General features: G+C 36.0%; 2 protein-coding genes across 2 annotated transcripts; both read left to right on the top strand.

Moving 5' to 3' along the window:
• Positions 1-2,295: 2,295 nt before the first annotated feature.
• LOC130416991 (histone-lysine N-methyltransferase set-1-like) lies at positions 2,296-7,775 on the top strand. The gene is made up of 9 exons (XM_056742339.1): positions 2,296-2,732; positions 3,542-3,662; positions 3,749-3,911; positions 4,334-4,526; positions 4,635-4,697; positions 6,971-7,033; positions 7,385-7,447; positions 7,592-7,654; positions 7,743-7,775. The coding sequence occupies exons 2-9, from the start codon at positions 3,545-3,547 to the stop codon at positions 7,773-7,775; spliced, it is 759 nt and encodes a 252-aa protein (XP_056598317.1). The 5' UTR covers positions 2,296-2,732; positions 3,542-3,544.
• Positions 7,776-7,803: 28 nt separating this feature from the next.
• On the top strand, positions 7,804-14,995 carry LOC130416996 (uncharacterized). The gene is made up of 12 exons (XM_056742343.1): positions 7,804-7,861; positions 9,294-9,399; positions 9,558-9,631; positions 9,764-11,666; positions 11,868-11,948; positions 12,713-12,763; positions 12,873-12,905; positions 13,098-13,160; positions 13,655-13,705; positions 13,815-13,847; positions 14,040-14,102; positions 14,550-14,995. The coding sequence occupies exons 4-12, from the start codon at positions 10,295-10,297 to the stop codon at positions 14,798-14,800; spliced, it is 1,998 nt and encodes a 665-aa protein (XP_056598321.1). The 5' UTR covers positions 7,804-7,861; positions 9,294-9,399; positions 9,558-9,631; positions 9,764-10,294; the 3' UTR covers positions 14,801-14,995.
• The last annotated feature ends 262 nt before the right edge of the window (positions 14,996-15,257 follow it).

A 15,257-nucleotide genomic window follows, 5' to 3' on the forward strand; every position in this document is an offset into this window, starting at 1 on the left:
GACCAAAATCGAGGCTATTTTGTCAAATACTAATAACGGTACACACTACAGCTTTTAACATGTGGGTCATTATCACTTTAGAGTGCCTTTGAGACTTCACAATATTCAAAATATTAATCTTACATTTAAGTTCATGTCTGTTGTATTAAGTAGACCTTTGGCTGTTAGAAAGTATTTTGGTCAAAGCTCAAGCCCATTACGTTAATGCACTTGTCCACCATATCAAGGACCGGCTGTGCGTTTGTGGCTAAAGTTAGCATTCCGAAGCTAGCAAAGAGATTCACTGTTAAAGCTGACTGTATACTGTTTAAGAAGCATATTTTCAATTACTGAAACGTTTTTGTTAATTCAAATGTCACCAAGACATGTGAAGCCTGACAACATTTAACTACAAACACATTATGTTGAAAACTATAAAAAGGAAATATGAGTGCAGATAGAAGATACTAATTGTATGTGCAGAAAATGTTTTAACCTCCACTGAGGAAAGTCAGAATGGGTGGAGGGGATGTAACTGAGTACATCACACTATTTCTTAAAGGGGCGTTTACCCCAAAATGACAGGGTAGACGGCAAATACAGGGACGCATGCAAATGAAACAAATAATTTGGATAATCTATATTCTATTAAATACATTTCTGAGGACAAAAGGAACTTTCAAAAAAGATTTTAATTTTGTGTAATGTATCCGCTTTTTAAACTCAAGAAGGTAGCTAAGCAGTGTGAGGGACATGCCAAAATCACATACATCGAGTCAAAGAAAATTGTTATAAAATGATAAAACACATATTAAGAATCTTCTTATTGCAGTTGTAAGTGTGTAAATATTAGTACATTTATAATAAAACTTCAAAATGCCACTATTTTGCATTACACGATGGCTCAGTGTTTCTGAGGAGGACACCAAATGGCACTTTATATAGTGATAATGACCCATGTAATAATATTTAATTTCATACGATTCATATCAATAATTTAAGATTAAAAGTTTAAAACCTACTTTATAGTTTTATATAACAAAACTTCTTGCATTAGTAAACTTTAGTTCTGGTATACTAATTATTTCAAGTCATATTAATTGTATAAATCAACTATTATATACTGTGTGTGTTCTGCTGCAGTTTACTGCTCGTTCTAGTGCCAATGGTCTGTTTTGGAGTTCATCATCTTCATCTTCTCAATTCATCTTTTCCAACCAAACTGGTAAAGTAAGATTTTATACTGTTTTAAACATTATTTAGCCAGCTATTTTGCTGAATATGACATAACGCTTGTAGTGTTTCCCCTAGGTTTACAGTTTTGGGGGGGGGGTTCGTTGGTTAGGGAAAACTGACGAGAAATCTTAAATCATTTCCTTTTCATTCTTTATGTTCTATCTATCTATCTATCTATCTATCTATCTATCTATCTATCTATCTATCTATCTATCTATCTATCTATCTATCTATCTATCTATCTCTCACATAAATTGGTTGTCTGGGAGGGTAATGCTTTGTAAAAGTTAAAAATGTTAACATAAGATATCTCTTTAAAAAAATAAAATAGACGTATTTAAATCTTTTTAAAATTGACTTTTGCAAATAACCTTTGTTAAATTTATAGAAGTTTTTGTTAATATCAATGGACCAGAGCTAAAATAGTTATATTTTTTAACTAACAACTAAAGAAGATTTATAGATACTAACAAATATATTGCTTATTCATTGTCTGTTAATGTTAGTTAATACATTTATATGAGGGATTTTTTTTGTGAGACGTTTTTCTTTCTATGATGCATTTATTGGAGAATAATCCTGTCAATCGCAGCACTTCTGAATGTTCTGAACGTCATCACGTGCGCAGGACATTCCCATACAACACAGAGCGGCCTGTATAGCGTATTAAATATCTCTTGTCTTATTTAATCAGCAGATTTACAATGTCCTGACTAAAAACATTTTAAACACACATATGTAAATAGTAAGCGGCATGTAATTCATTAATGTACATTTAACTTGTCATCCGGTGATGACTGGACTTTCCATACTTGTCAGGGGCAGGATGCCTAATCTTCAGTCCCCAGTGAGCGCTTAAAAAAAACACAAATATTTTCATCTGGTTTTCATTTGATTGACGCGACATATTTCCCACCGCGCACACGCTGTGTGTGTGTGTGTGTGTGTGTGTGTGTGTGTGTGTGTGTGTGTGTGTGTGTGTGTGTGTGTGTGTGTTGGTAATTGTGATTTAGCAGGACATTTCATATGAATACACGCCACACTATGAGGACATTTCGTATTATGAGGACATGGCCGGTGTCCTCATAATTCGGGCAATGTAGAAGTGCTTCTACAGCTTGGGGGAGCTTAAATCCAAAATTTCTGCAAAAGTCTTTTTAATTCACATTGACCAGAATTTGTGTGTGACGTGTGTATCGGAAGTGCTCCCCTGTAGGCCGGACTCGGTACCGCGCCACCTCATTAACTATTAATGCCTGTGTATGAAATCGCGGCTTCTGATTGGTTTACCGCCAGATGTCCTCATAATTTCTGTATTCGTCAAACCGTGCCGTTGGCAAAGATTATTGAAAATTGCATTGAAAGATATTGAAAAAGATAAAGTTTTAAATACAAAGTAATAGCCATTATCTGCTACATTCACAACGGTATAAATACAAAACACTGTGCACGTGACCCAAGCCGTTCCTGCTGTGGATGTCTCGACGATTACACGCTTATCACTCATCTCCGATAAGGTAAGACAAAAGATAAGCGCTACTTTTTATGTCGACATTTTAAACTACCATTGTTAATAAGACGATTATGAAATCAAAGAGTATGAACAGTTAATCAAGTTAGCTTTGGTGTAAGATAAGCGCTACTTTTTATGTCGACATTTTAAACTACCATTGTTAATAAGACGATTATAAAATCAAAGAGTATGAACAGTTAATCAAGTTAGCTTTTTGTGTAACATAGCAGGAGCTCTGATAAAGCTTGATGAATTTAAAGGCAACTGTTTATTAATTATTTTTAGTCATTAATAAACTGTTTAAACAGCAGCTTTATTCCCACAAGTCGGAAAAAGATACATACTAATTAAACAGTTGTTGTGTGCAAGAGTATTTCGGGTGAATAAATGTACTTCTGACCTATTAAGTAACTCATCAAGTTATTGTCGGTTTGAGATTACATTATTTAGCAAAATGTTGTAATAGTGCGTCACTGCTTTAGCTGTTACTGACATGAACATTAATCTATTCTGCATACAACTGTAACAGTTCTTTATGCAACATTGTAGAAAGATTTTGTAACTGTAACTGAAATGTTGTCACATTATAGATCTTTATGAGTTATGAATAATGTTTTTTAACGTTTCTGCAGATGTTTTAGCTAATAATCATACCTAACGATGTCTGTCAAATCATAAAGTTCAGTATTACTCAGTTTTGAAGATATAAAGGACATGTTTTAACAGAATGTTTCATACATTACGTAGGATAATTTATGTAGAAAACAGTAAATCACATAATAACAATTGCTGTTTTTTTCTGGACCTTTGCAGAAAATGTCAGGAAAAAGGCCCAAGAGAGCTAAAAAAAAACCAAAAGATGAGGCTGTCTATTATGCATCAATCTGTAAAGATAAGGGTGGATTTGTTGCAAAATACATAAATTCATTCAAAGGTAAGTAACTAAGACGTATGTTTAAGTCAGGGATCACCAACACCTTTTTTTGGAACTTATCTCTAATCAGACTTATTCTCTGTTAGGTCGGGGAGTGTTTACCTCTTCTCACTTCAATAAAGGCGATTTTCTTATTGAATATCGAGGAGAGGTCATAAATAAAGAAGAAAATGAAAGAAGACTTAAACTTTATGACAATGAACTCGAAGTGTTTTTATTTGAGTTCCGTTTTGATGGAAAACAGTTATGGTATGTATATGGCTTTATTCGACTTATAATGTAAATATTGCAAATGAACAAATATGTAAGTCAATCAGAAACTAGTAACTTATATGTACTTATTGTGTTACTATAAAGTTCTGGACCTGATTGGTTGAGCCGAGTTCGAAGCCCTTATGAAATACCCCGATATATAACTGCTGACTGCATTACACAACCTAAATATCACTTAATTTGCTTTATTTTATGAAACCTTGCTACGCATATGAAACAAGAGTTTTATAAAGGCAGTAAGCCTCATGAAGAAAGTGGGATACAAGTGCATTTTATAACAGCTACATGGTTTAATGACACCCTTAGCTGTTATAAAATGCACTGTAACCCACTGCTTCACAGGGTTATTGCTCTATTACACCCTAAGGTACAGTACCATTCTGTTTTCGCTGTTTCAGGGTTGATGCTGCGAAGGAAGATGACTCTTTAGGGCGTCTTGTTAATGATGACCACCTGAACCCCAACAGCAAAATGAAAATAATAACCGTGGACGAAAAGCCCCATCTGTGTTTATTTGCTATAAAGAACATTAGTCCTGGGGAGGAAATACGTTATAACTATGGGGATTCTGAATGGCCATGGAGAAACCAAGTATTTACAGATAATTTTAACAGATATATATCTCTTAAATTTTATTTTGCTAATTATTCAAACAAAGCTTCAATTATTTAGAGAAATGAACATGCTAACACTACACAGGTAACTTCAGACACTGCTGAACCTGCCTCACTCGTCTGTGATGATGGGAGTAAAACACAGACGGTAAGTTTTTGTGAAGTGAATGAATGCTGTGTCTTATGGTTTTATATGGGTTGTGTTGTGTGTCCTCATATTTACTGTTTATGTCGTGTTGTGGGGGATGGGGTGAAGATCCATGTTTCTGTTACAACAGTCAGATTGGGCTTTGGGTTGTTGTTGTGTGTCCTCATATTTACTGTGTATGTCGTGTTGTGGGGGATGGGGTGAAGATCCATTTTTCTGTTACAACAATCATATTAGGCTTTGGGTTGTTGTTGTTGTGTGTCCTCATATTTACTGTTTATGTCGTGTTGTGGGGGATGGGGTGAAGATCCATTTTTCTGTTACAACAATCATATTAGGCTTTGGGTTGTTGTTGTTGTGTGTCCTCATATTTACTGTTTATGTCGTGTTGTGGGGGATGGGGTGAAGATCCATTTTTCTGTTACAACAATCATATTAGGCTTTGGGTTGTTGTTGTTGTGTGTCCTCATATTTACTGTTTATGTCGTGTTGTGGGGGATGGGGTGAAGATCCATGTTTCTGTTACAACAGTCAGATTGGGCTTTGGGTTGTTGTTGTGTGTCCTCATATTTACTGTGTATGTCGTGTTGTGGGGGATGGGGTGAAGATCCATGTTTCTGTTACAACAGTCAGATTGGGCTTTGGGTTGTTGTTGTGTGTCCTCATATTTACTGTTAAAACAGTTGGTCAGTCACATAGAGAACTTAATGTCCTAATACTTTATTTTTAATCTACACAGGTAACTTCAGACACTGCTGAACCTGCCTCACTCGTCTGTGATGATGGGAGTAAAACACAGACTGTAAGTTTTTGTGAAGTGAATGAATGCTGTGTCTTATGGTTCTATTCCATTTGTACTTGTTCATTCACAAAGGTTTCTGTTAAAACAGTTGGTCAGTCACATAGAGAACTTAATGTCCTAATACTTTATTTTTAATCTACACAGGTAACTTCAGACACTGCTGAACCTGCCTCACTCGTCTGTGGAGATGGGAGTAAAACACAGACGGTAAGTTTTTGTGAAGTGAATGAATGCTGTGTCTTATGGTTCTATTCCATTTGTACTTGTTCATTCACAAAGGTTTCTGTTAAAACAGTTGGTCAGTCACATAGAGAACTTAATGTCCTAATACTTTATTTTTAATCTACACAGGTAACTTCAGACACTGCTGAACCTGCCTCACTCATCTGTGATGATGGGAGTAAAACACAGACGGTAAGTTTTTGTGAAGTGAATGAATGCTGTGTCTTATGGTTCTATTCCATTTGTACTTGTTCATTCACAAAGGTTTCTGTTAAAACAGTTGGTCAGTCACATAGAGAACTTAATGTCCTAATACTTTATTTTTAATCTACACAGGTAACTTCAGACACTGCTGAACCTGCCTCACTCGTCTGTGATGATGGGAGTAAAACACAGACGGTAAGTTTTTGTGAAGTGAATGAATGCTGTGTCTTATGGTTCTATTCCATTTGTACTTGTTCATTCACAAAGGTTTCTGTTAAAACAGTTGGTCAGTCACATAGAGAACTTAATGTCCTAATACTTTATTTTTAATCTACACAGGTAACTTCAGACACTGCTGAACCTGCCTCACTCATCTGTGATGATGGGAGTAAAACACAGACGGTAAGTTTTTGTGAAGTGAATGAATGCTGTGTCTTATGGTTTTATATGGGTTGTGTTGTGTGTCCTCATATTTACTGTTTATATCGTGTTGTGGGGGATGGGGTGAAGATCCATGTTTCTGTTACAACAGTCAGATTGGGCTTTGGGTTGTTGTTGTGTGTCCTCATATTTACTGTTTATGTCGTGTTGTGGGGGATGGGGTGAAGATCCATGTTTCTGTTACAACAGTCAGATTGGGCTTTGGGTTGTTGTTGTGTGTCCTCATATTTACTGTGTATGTCGTGTTGTGGGGGATGGGGTGAAGATCCATGTTTCTGTTACAACAGTCAGATTGGGCTTTGGGTTGTTGTTGTGTGTCCTCATATTTACTGTTAAAACAGTTGGTCAGTCACATAGAGAACTTAATGTCCTAATACTTTATTTTTAATCTACACAGGTAACTTCAGACACTGCTGAACCTGCCTCACTCGTCTGTGATGATGGGAGTAAAACACAGACTGTAAGTTTTTGTGAAGTGAATGAATGCTGTGTCTTATGGTTCTATTCCATTTGTACTTGTAAATTCACAAAGGTTTCTGTTAAAACAGTTGGTCAGTCACATAGAGAACTTAATGTCCTAATACTTTATTTTTAATCTACACAGGTAACTTCAGACACTGCTGAACCTGCCTCACTCGTCTGTGATGATGGGAGTAAAACACAGACTGTAAGTTTTTGTGAAGTGAATGAATGCTGTGTCTTATGGTTCTATTCCATTTGTACTTGTTCATTCACAAAGGTTTCTGTTAAAACAGTTGGTCAGTCACATAGAGAACTTAATGTCCTAATACTTTATTTTTAATCTACACAGGTAACTTCAGACACTGCTGAACCTGCCTCACTCGTCTGTGATGATGGGAGTAAAACACAGACGGTAAGTTTTTGTGAAGTGAATGAATGCTGTGTCTTATGGTTCTATTCCATTTGTACTTGTTCATTCACAAAGGTTTCTGTTAAAACAGTTGGTCAGTCACATAGACAACTTAATGTCCTAATACTTTATTTTTAATCTACACAGGTAACTTCAGACACTGCTGAACCTGCCTCACTCATCTGTGGAGATGGGAGTAAAACACAGACGGTAAGTTTTTGTGAAGTGAATGAATGCTGTGTCTTATGGTTCTATTCCATTTGTACTTGTTCATTCACAAAGGTTTCTGTTAAAACAGTTGGTCAGTCACATAGAGAACTTAATGTCCTAATACTTTATTTTTAATCTACACAGGTAACTTCAGACACTGCTGAACCTGCCTCACTCGTCTGTGATGATGGGAGTAAAACACAGACGGTAAGTTTTTGTGAAGTGAATGAATGCTGTGTCTTATGGTTCTATTCCATTTGTACTTGTTCATTCACAAAGGTTTCTGTTAAAACAGTTGGTCAGTCACATAGAGAACTTAATGTCCTAATACTTTATTTTTAATCTACACAGGTAACTTCAGACACTGCTGAACCTGCCTCACTCGTCTGTGATGATGGGAGTAAAACACAGACGGTAAGTTTTTGTGAAGTGAATGAATGCTGTGTCTTATGGTTTTATATGGGTTGTGTTGTGTGTCCTCATATTTACTGTTTATGTCGTGTTGTGGGGGATGGGGTGAAGATCCATGTTTCTGTTACAACAGTCAGATTGGGCTTTGGGTTGTTGTTGTGTGTCCTCATATTTACTGTGTATGTCGTGTTGTGGGGGATGGGGTGAAGATCCATGTTTCTGTTACAACAGTCAGATTGGGCTTTGGGTTGTTGTTGTGTGTCCTCATATTTACTGTTTATGTCGTGTTGTGGGGGATGGGGTGAAGATCCATGTTTCTGTTACAACAGTCATATTGGGCTTTGGGTTGTTGTTGTGTGTCCTCATATTTACTGTTTATGTCGTGTTGTGGGGGATGGGGTGAAGATCCATGTTTCTGTTACAACAGTCAGATTGGGCTTTGGGTTGTTGTTGTGTGTCCTCATATTTACTGTGTATGTCGTGTTGTGGGGGATGGGGTGAAGATCCATGTTTCTGTTACAACAGTCAGATTGGGCTTTGGGTTGTTGTTGTGTGTCCTCATATTTACTGTGTATGTCGTGTTGTGGGGGATGGGGTGAAGATCCATGTTTCTGTTACAACAGTCAGATTGGGCTTTGGGTTGTTGTTGTGTGTCCTCATATTTACTGTTTATGTCGTGTTGTGGGGGATGGGGTGAAGATCCATGTTTCTGTTACAACAGTCATATTGGGCTTTGGGTTGTTGTTGTGTGTCCTCATATTTACTGTTTATGTCGTGTTGTGGGGGATGGGGTGAAGATCCATGTTTCTGTTACAACAGTCAGATTGGGCTTTGGGTTGTTGTTGTGTGTCCTCATATTTACTGTTTATGTCGTGTTGTGGGGGATGGGGTGAAGATCCATGTTTCTGTTACAACAGTCATATTGGGCTTTGGGTTGTTGTTGTGTGTCCTCATATTTACTGTTGATTTTGTGCTGTGGGGTATATCGTGAAGTCAGACTCGGCCATTTCTATTTACGGGTCGATTCATATTGCATAAAGTTACAGATAAGATCTACATTGTACATGTATGAAAAGTTTGCCAACAATTACTCTTTCATGCCTTAAAGTGCAATTCTTAAGTAATACACGGTGGTTAAATTGGGCAGGTCCCTTCAGGTTCGGAGCCCCGGCACATAGGCTGATTATCTATAAGCTTTGTATACTCACCCCTTTAAAATCCACCACAGCGCCCCACCACATAACAAATCCCAATTTCACTGCTGGTAATACAAACATTTTATACATACATTTTTATCTTGATAGTATTATATTTATTGTATTTTAACCCCAACCCTGTATTTAAACTCCTAACATCTATTTTAGATGGAATGATAAGATTCATTTGTATTTATGTTTTTATAATTTATATATATACCTATATTTTTTTGTTGCAGATTTGCAAACATGACATAACTTCTACAGTTGTATCAAGTTTGGATAAATGTGCCCGCTGTACTGGGCCCTATTCTACTTTTAAGTGGATTGGTGTGAAGTGCAAGAGTAAGTAATATGTTTTCACTCGTAAATGATACTGCAATGTGTATGCGAATGTGTCACCAGTATTTAATAATTTCTAAAAAAAATTCTAAAGTTTGGTAGAAACCATCTAATTTAGAGCAAATCTCAGTAACCAACCTTATATTTATTATTGTGTCTAGTCTGTTCATGTTTCTGGCATAAATCCTGCTACAACCAGACTGTAACGCCCAAACCCGACACCCCAGACAAATCAGTAAGTGTATTCTATTAAATTATATTATAAAGAATGTTATAGAATAGTTCACTAATAATAAAAAAAGTATATTTAACATTTTGGAAATGTCTATATTTGATATATTCTTTATATATATTTTTCCTATTACAGAATTCTGATGAATTATTTAGTGATAACTCGGATGAGGACTATATTCCCAGTGATGCTTCACATGATTTAGAATCTGAAAGGTTCTCTTTAGATCCCGCTAAACCAAACCCTAAACCAATCTCATTCATAGACAGCCAAGAAAAAATTGAAGTTATTGGGGCTGAGGATACTACGGAATTTGAGGAAGTGGCTGAGGATACTAAAGAATGTGGGGAAGGTCCATCTGTACCGTCCACAGACATATCGACTTCAGTAAATAAGAATTTCTGTTTTATTTGTCAAAAACCCCAATCAAAATTCACAAGACACCTGAAAGTTCACGAAAAAACAAATGCGGAAGTTGCTAGGGCTTTGGCCTTGCCAACACATTCCAAGCAACGTAAGAAATTACTGGAGAACCTAAGAAATAAGGGAAATTATGAACACAATGCAAGTGTTTTATCTGGTGGATCTGGCCAATTAAAATTCAAACGTAAACCGAAGAAAAATTACAATCCAACTGATTATGTGAGTTGTGTATATTGCCATGCAATGGTCCTACGCAGAGATCTATGGAGACACGTACGAAACTGTCCTTCTAAACCAGCTGATCAGGAACAACCAGGAAGAACTAGGGTACTGACTTTAGCATCAATGTCTGATTCAGTTCTCTGTCAGCAGATGTCACAGGAAATTTGGAAACTCCTAACACCAATGAAAGATGATGACATCTCTGCTGCAGTGAGAAGTGATTTCTCTATCCTACAGCTGGCACAGTCATTTTTAAATAAACATGGTCAAGATCCGTCTAAATATGATTACATTAGACAGAAGCTCAGAGAGGTTGGAAGACTTCTTTTGATCATTCGAACGCAATCTTCATTGCATACGATTGAGGATGCTGTTAAGCCTGCACATTTTGGGATAGTTATACAGGCTGTCAAAACAGTATCTGGGTATGATGCAGCAAAACACGCTTATCGCACTCCAAGCCTTGCTCTTAAGCTGGGTCACTCTTTGAACAAGATATGTGACATCTTACACTGCAGAGTGTTAATGGCCGAAGACGATGCAAGGATTAAGTCAACCCAGACTTTCAAAAAGTTGTGTAATTCTAAGTGGCCGGAACTGGTGTCTCATGGAGCTTTAACCACTTTACACGAAGGACATTTCAATAAACCATCCACCCTGCCGTTTACTGAAGATGTTCAGCGTCTTCATCAACATCTTGAAACAGTCGCTGAATTAGCTTCTGGGAACTTGAAGAAGACCGCATCACCACAAGTTTATGGAGAACTGTGCAGATCGACGCTTGCAAAAATTATAATCTTCAATCGAAGGCGTGGAGGAGAAGTTGCAAGGATGCAGCTTAAAAGTTTCCTAGAGAGGGACACAACTCCTCTTCACAAAGATGTCGCGGTTGGGCTCACAAAATTTGAGCAGAAACTTTGTGCCCATTTTAGTCGAGTGGAAATTAGGGGTAAAAGAGGGCGTAAGGTAGCAGTGCTGCTATGCCCAGACGTGGTGGAAGCTTTAGGACTCCTCATCAGCCGAAGACAAGAGTGTGGAGTTCTTGATGACAATGTATTTCTTTTTGCAAGACCAAAGTGTTTGACTCCGTATCGTGGACAAGACTGTCTGAGGATTTACGCAGATCAGTGTGGTGCTCAAAATCCAGAACTCCTTCGGTCAACACAATTACGCAAGCATGTTGCAACACTGTCGCAGGTCCTTAACCTCAAAAACCATGAGTTGGATCAAGTCGCGGACTTCTTAGGCCATGATATTCGTGTCCACAGAGAATATTACAGACTTCCAGAGGCTACAACCCAGCTGGCCAAAATATCTAAGCTTCTGCTTGCCATGGAGAAAGGTTCTCTTGCAAGTCTTCAAGGCAAAACACTAGAAGAGATTGAGATTGAAGGTAAGTCAATCGAAGTTGTTACAAATTAGATTTAACATTAGTGTATGGTTTACAATATATTTTAGTGTTCCTGGGCCAAGTTTCACACAGACTGTATATCTTTACAGAAATAATACTTATCAGATTTCAGAATTGTCATTCTGTGTACATTTTATTTGCTTCTAACATTTGCTATGCTTAAGTTACATTTTTTTTTTTTAGAAAACATAAACTTAACTGACTCATATTCAAGTGATGACAGTGATGCTGGGGAGACAGATCCACTGACAGGAAGTGAAATTGGTAAAAGTGCATAAACATACAATTGGCAAATCATTAAATTCAAGTTATCCATGCATCACAAGCTATTTATGTATATATATATATATATATAGAAACAGTTTGGTTCCAAAATGAGATAACTCTGTTTTTAAACCTTTTCAAAATTCATGTTCATGTGTTAACACGTTTTTATTGTGTTAGTTAGCTGTATTTTTTGAGTTATTTAGGCTTCATTCAAAATAAATAAAACTATGCATTTCAAATAATATAAATCAAACTTCAATTAAAAAACATGATTTTTCAAAAAGTTATAACATTTTGGAACCAAACTCTTTATATATTTATATATATATATATATATATATATATATATATATATATATATATATATATATATATATATACAGATGTATCTAAAAATATAGAATATCATGAAAAAGGACAATATTTTTGTCACTCATTTCATGAAGTGAAACCCATATATTATATAGGTTCATTTAACATAGAGTGGAATATTTCAAGCCGTTATTTCTTGAAGTTTTGATGATTATGACTTACAGATAATAAAACTCAAAATTCAGTGTTTAAGAAAATTAGAATATTACATGAGATCAATAAAAACATTCTATTTTAAACGGAATGTCAACAGAAGATGACTATTAGCCCATTGGGAGAGTAAGGAGATGAGATCGAGTCATCATGGTGTTAACTCTAGTTTTTGCTTGTATAGTAAAGTACATGTGACACCAAAACCTTGATTGTAAATTATATAATTCATACCACAGGACCGAAGAGAGCTAGGCGACCTGTTGAGGATTCTTCAGGCACCTCAAATGGTATGGGCATCTATCCATTTAACTAGGATGTTAAACAAGGTTTGATTCATTTCATGTAGACCAAGCAGTTTCAACTATATGTGACAGTACTGTATTATTCCTTTCATAGATGTTGAGACTGCTTTAGATGATCCATCTCCAGGTAAGTCAAGAAGGAAGTTTTTATCTACTGATTCGTTTAAAGGCTATATAAATGTTAGTCAAAGCTCAAATCAGTGACATTAAATAATCTTGATTTTAGAATTTTGAAATGCGATCTGATACACTTTTACTTTGCTTTATTTTAATGTGATTTACACGTACACTGCTGAATGGGTTTCTGTTTTGTTTTAAGCTATTACCGAGAAAAGCAGGAAGAAGATTAAGTGCAGCAATAGGAAAGAGCATGAACAAGCTGGTAAAACACACAAACAAATATCCACAACAAATACTTGATTAGACAATCATTTTGATCAAAAATCTAAGTTGAAAAACAGCTAATAACATTAACGGATAAAACAGTCTAGAGTAGGCTGAAACATTGTATGAAGGAATTTTACAAATATTTTAAACCAAGAGTCAGACTTTTCATTTCATTGTGTTCATTTGCAATTTGACATTATGCAATGAAATGTAACATCAAGATGGGAAAGCAAAATCTTACAAGAATGGTATAAACTACCTTCTTATCTGCTTTCCTAATAATTCTAAGCAGGCCAAAACAGCCGCTCAACACTTCAGTAGAGACTAGCAATGATTCATACAAGGCTAGAATAAAGATGACTATTAGTACATTGGGAAAGTAAGGAGATGAGATCGAGTCATCATGGTGTTAACTCTAGTTTTTGCTTGTATGGTAAAGTACATGTGACACCAAAACCTTGATTGTAAATTATATAATTCATACCACAGGACCGAAGAGAGCTAGGCGACCTGTTGAGGATTCTCCAGGCACCTCAAATGGTATGGGCATCTATCCATTTAACTAGGATGTTAAACAAGGTTTGATTCATTTCATGTAGACCAAGCAGTTTCAACTATATGTGACAGTACTGTATTATTCCTTTCATAGATGTTGAGACTGCTTTAGATGATCCATCTCCAGGTAAGTCAAGAAGGAAGTTTTTATCTACTGATTCGTTTAAAGGCTATATAAATGTTAGTCAAAGCTCAAATCAGTGACATTAAATAATCTTGATTTTAGAATTTTGAAATGCGATCTGATACACTTTTACCTTGCTTTATTTTAATGTGATTTACACGTACACTGCTGAATGGGTTTCTGTTTTGTTTTAAGCTATTACCGAGAAAAGCAGGAAGAAGATTAAGTGCAGCAATAGGAAAGAGCATGAACAAGCTGGTAAAACACACAAACAAATATCCACAACAAATACTTGATTAGACAATCATTTTGATCAAAAATCTAAGTTGAAAAACAGCTAATAACATTAACGGATAAAACAGTCTAGAGTAGGCTGAAACATTGTATGAAGGAATTTTACAAATATTTTAAACCAAGAGTCAGACTTTTCATTTCATTGTGTTCATTTGCAATTTGACATTATGCAATGAAATGTAACATCAAGATGGGAAAGCAAAATCTTACAAGAATGGTATAAACTACCTTCTTATCTGCTTTCCTAATAATTCTAAGCAGGCCAAAACAGCCGCTCAACACTTCAGTAGAGACTAGCAATGATTCATACAAGGCTAGAATAAAGATGACTATTAGTCCATTGGGAGAGTAAGGAGATGAGATCGAGTCATCATGGTGTTAACTATAGGAATCTGTTTTTCTTTTTTGTAGTCGTACTTGAAAATCCTGCTGAAAAGGATGCCAGAAGGAAACAAAAACAGCCATGGTCTCCGACTGAAATCGCAGCGGTGATGAGGCATTTTAAAAGCCACATCACACATGGAAAACTTGCTTCTAAAATTGATTGCCATCAGTGCAAGAGTTCTGAGCACCCAGCTTTGTCAACCCGGTCTCTTCAAAACATTAGAGATTTTGTCAGGAATAGGGGTTTGACAAGAAAGAGGCAGGCCCAAAATACTTAATGTGTTTTGGTCATTTTGTTTTGTGTTTTTCTCATGTGTTATCAAGGTTATAAACTTCTTTTTTTCAAATATAATATGCTTTGTTCTTTAATATATTATTTAGTTTATCAAAGTTACATTTTATAATGCTTTAACTCAATGCATTTGAGTCTTGTATTTTATTTTTGAAAAAGCACACATTAAACTTTTCTTCTTGTTCCCATACTTGGTGTACTGTTTTATGTTTTCATATCTATATGTAACAAACGGCATGTTGATAAAGTCATATCACAGAAAAACCAAGTCCTTGTATACACTCTATGAAAGGTTGTATGCGTTATCAGAATCAGAATCAGAAAGAGCTTTATTGCCAAGTGTGTTTGCACATACAAGGAATTTGTTATGGTGACAGGAGCATCCAGTACACAGAATAAGCAACAACACAGAGACCATCAAACAAAACAAAAACAGTTACACA

The sequence above is a fragment of the Triplophysa dalaica genome, unplaced genomic scaffold (genome assembly GCF_015846415.1).
Source record: "Triplophysa dalaica isolate WHDGS20190420 unplaced genomic scaffold, ASM1584641v1 Contig6, whole genome shotgun sequence".
Lineage (NCBI taxonomy): Eukaryota > Metazoa > Chordata > Actinopteri > Cypriniformes > Nemacheilidae > Triplophysa > Triplophysa dalaica.

Coding starts and splice junctions, on each gene's coding strand:
- LOC130416991 (XM_056742339.1), top strand. CDS start 3,545: ATGTCAGGAAAAAGGCCCAAGAGAGCTAAAAAAAAACCAAAAGATGAG. Junction 3,663..3,748: donor ATACATAAATTCATTCAAAG/GTAAGTAACTAA, acceptor ATTCTCTGTTAG/GTCGGGGAGTGTTTACCTCT. Junction 7,448..7,591: donor ATGGGAGTAAAACACAGACG/GTAAGTTTTTGT, acceptor TAATCTACACAG/GTAACTTCAGACACTGCTGA.
- LOC130416996 (XM_056742343.1), top strand. CDS start 10,295: ATGGTCCTACGCAGAGATCTATGGAGACACGTACGAAACTGTCCTTCT. Junction 13,706..13,814: donor TTCTCCAGGCACCTCAAATG/GTATGGGCATCT, acceptor TTCCTTTCATAG/ATGTTGAGACTGCTTTAGAT. Junction 13,848..14,039: donor TTTAGATGATCCATCTCCAG/GTAAGTCAAGAA, acceptor TTTTGTTTTAAG/CTATTACCGAGAAAAGCAGG.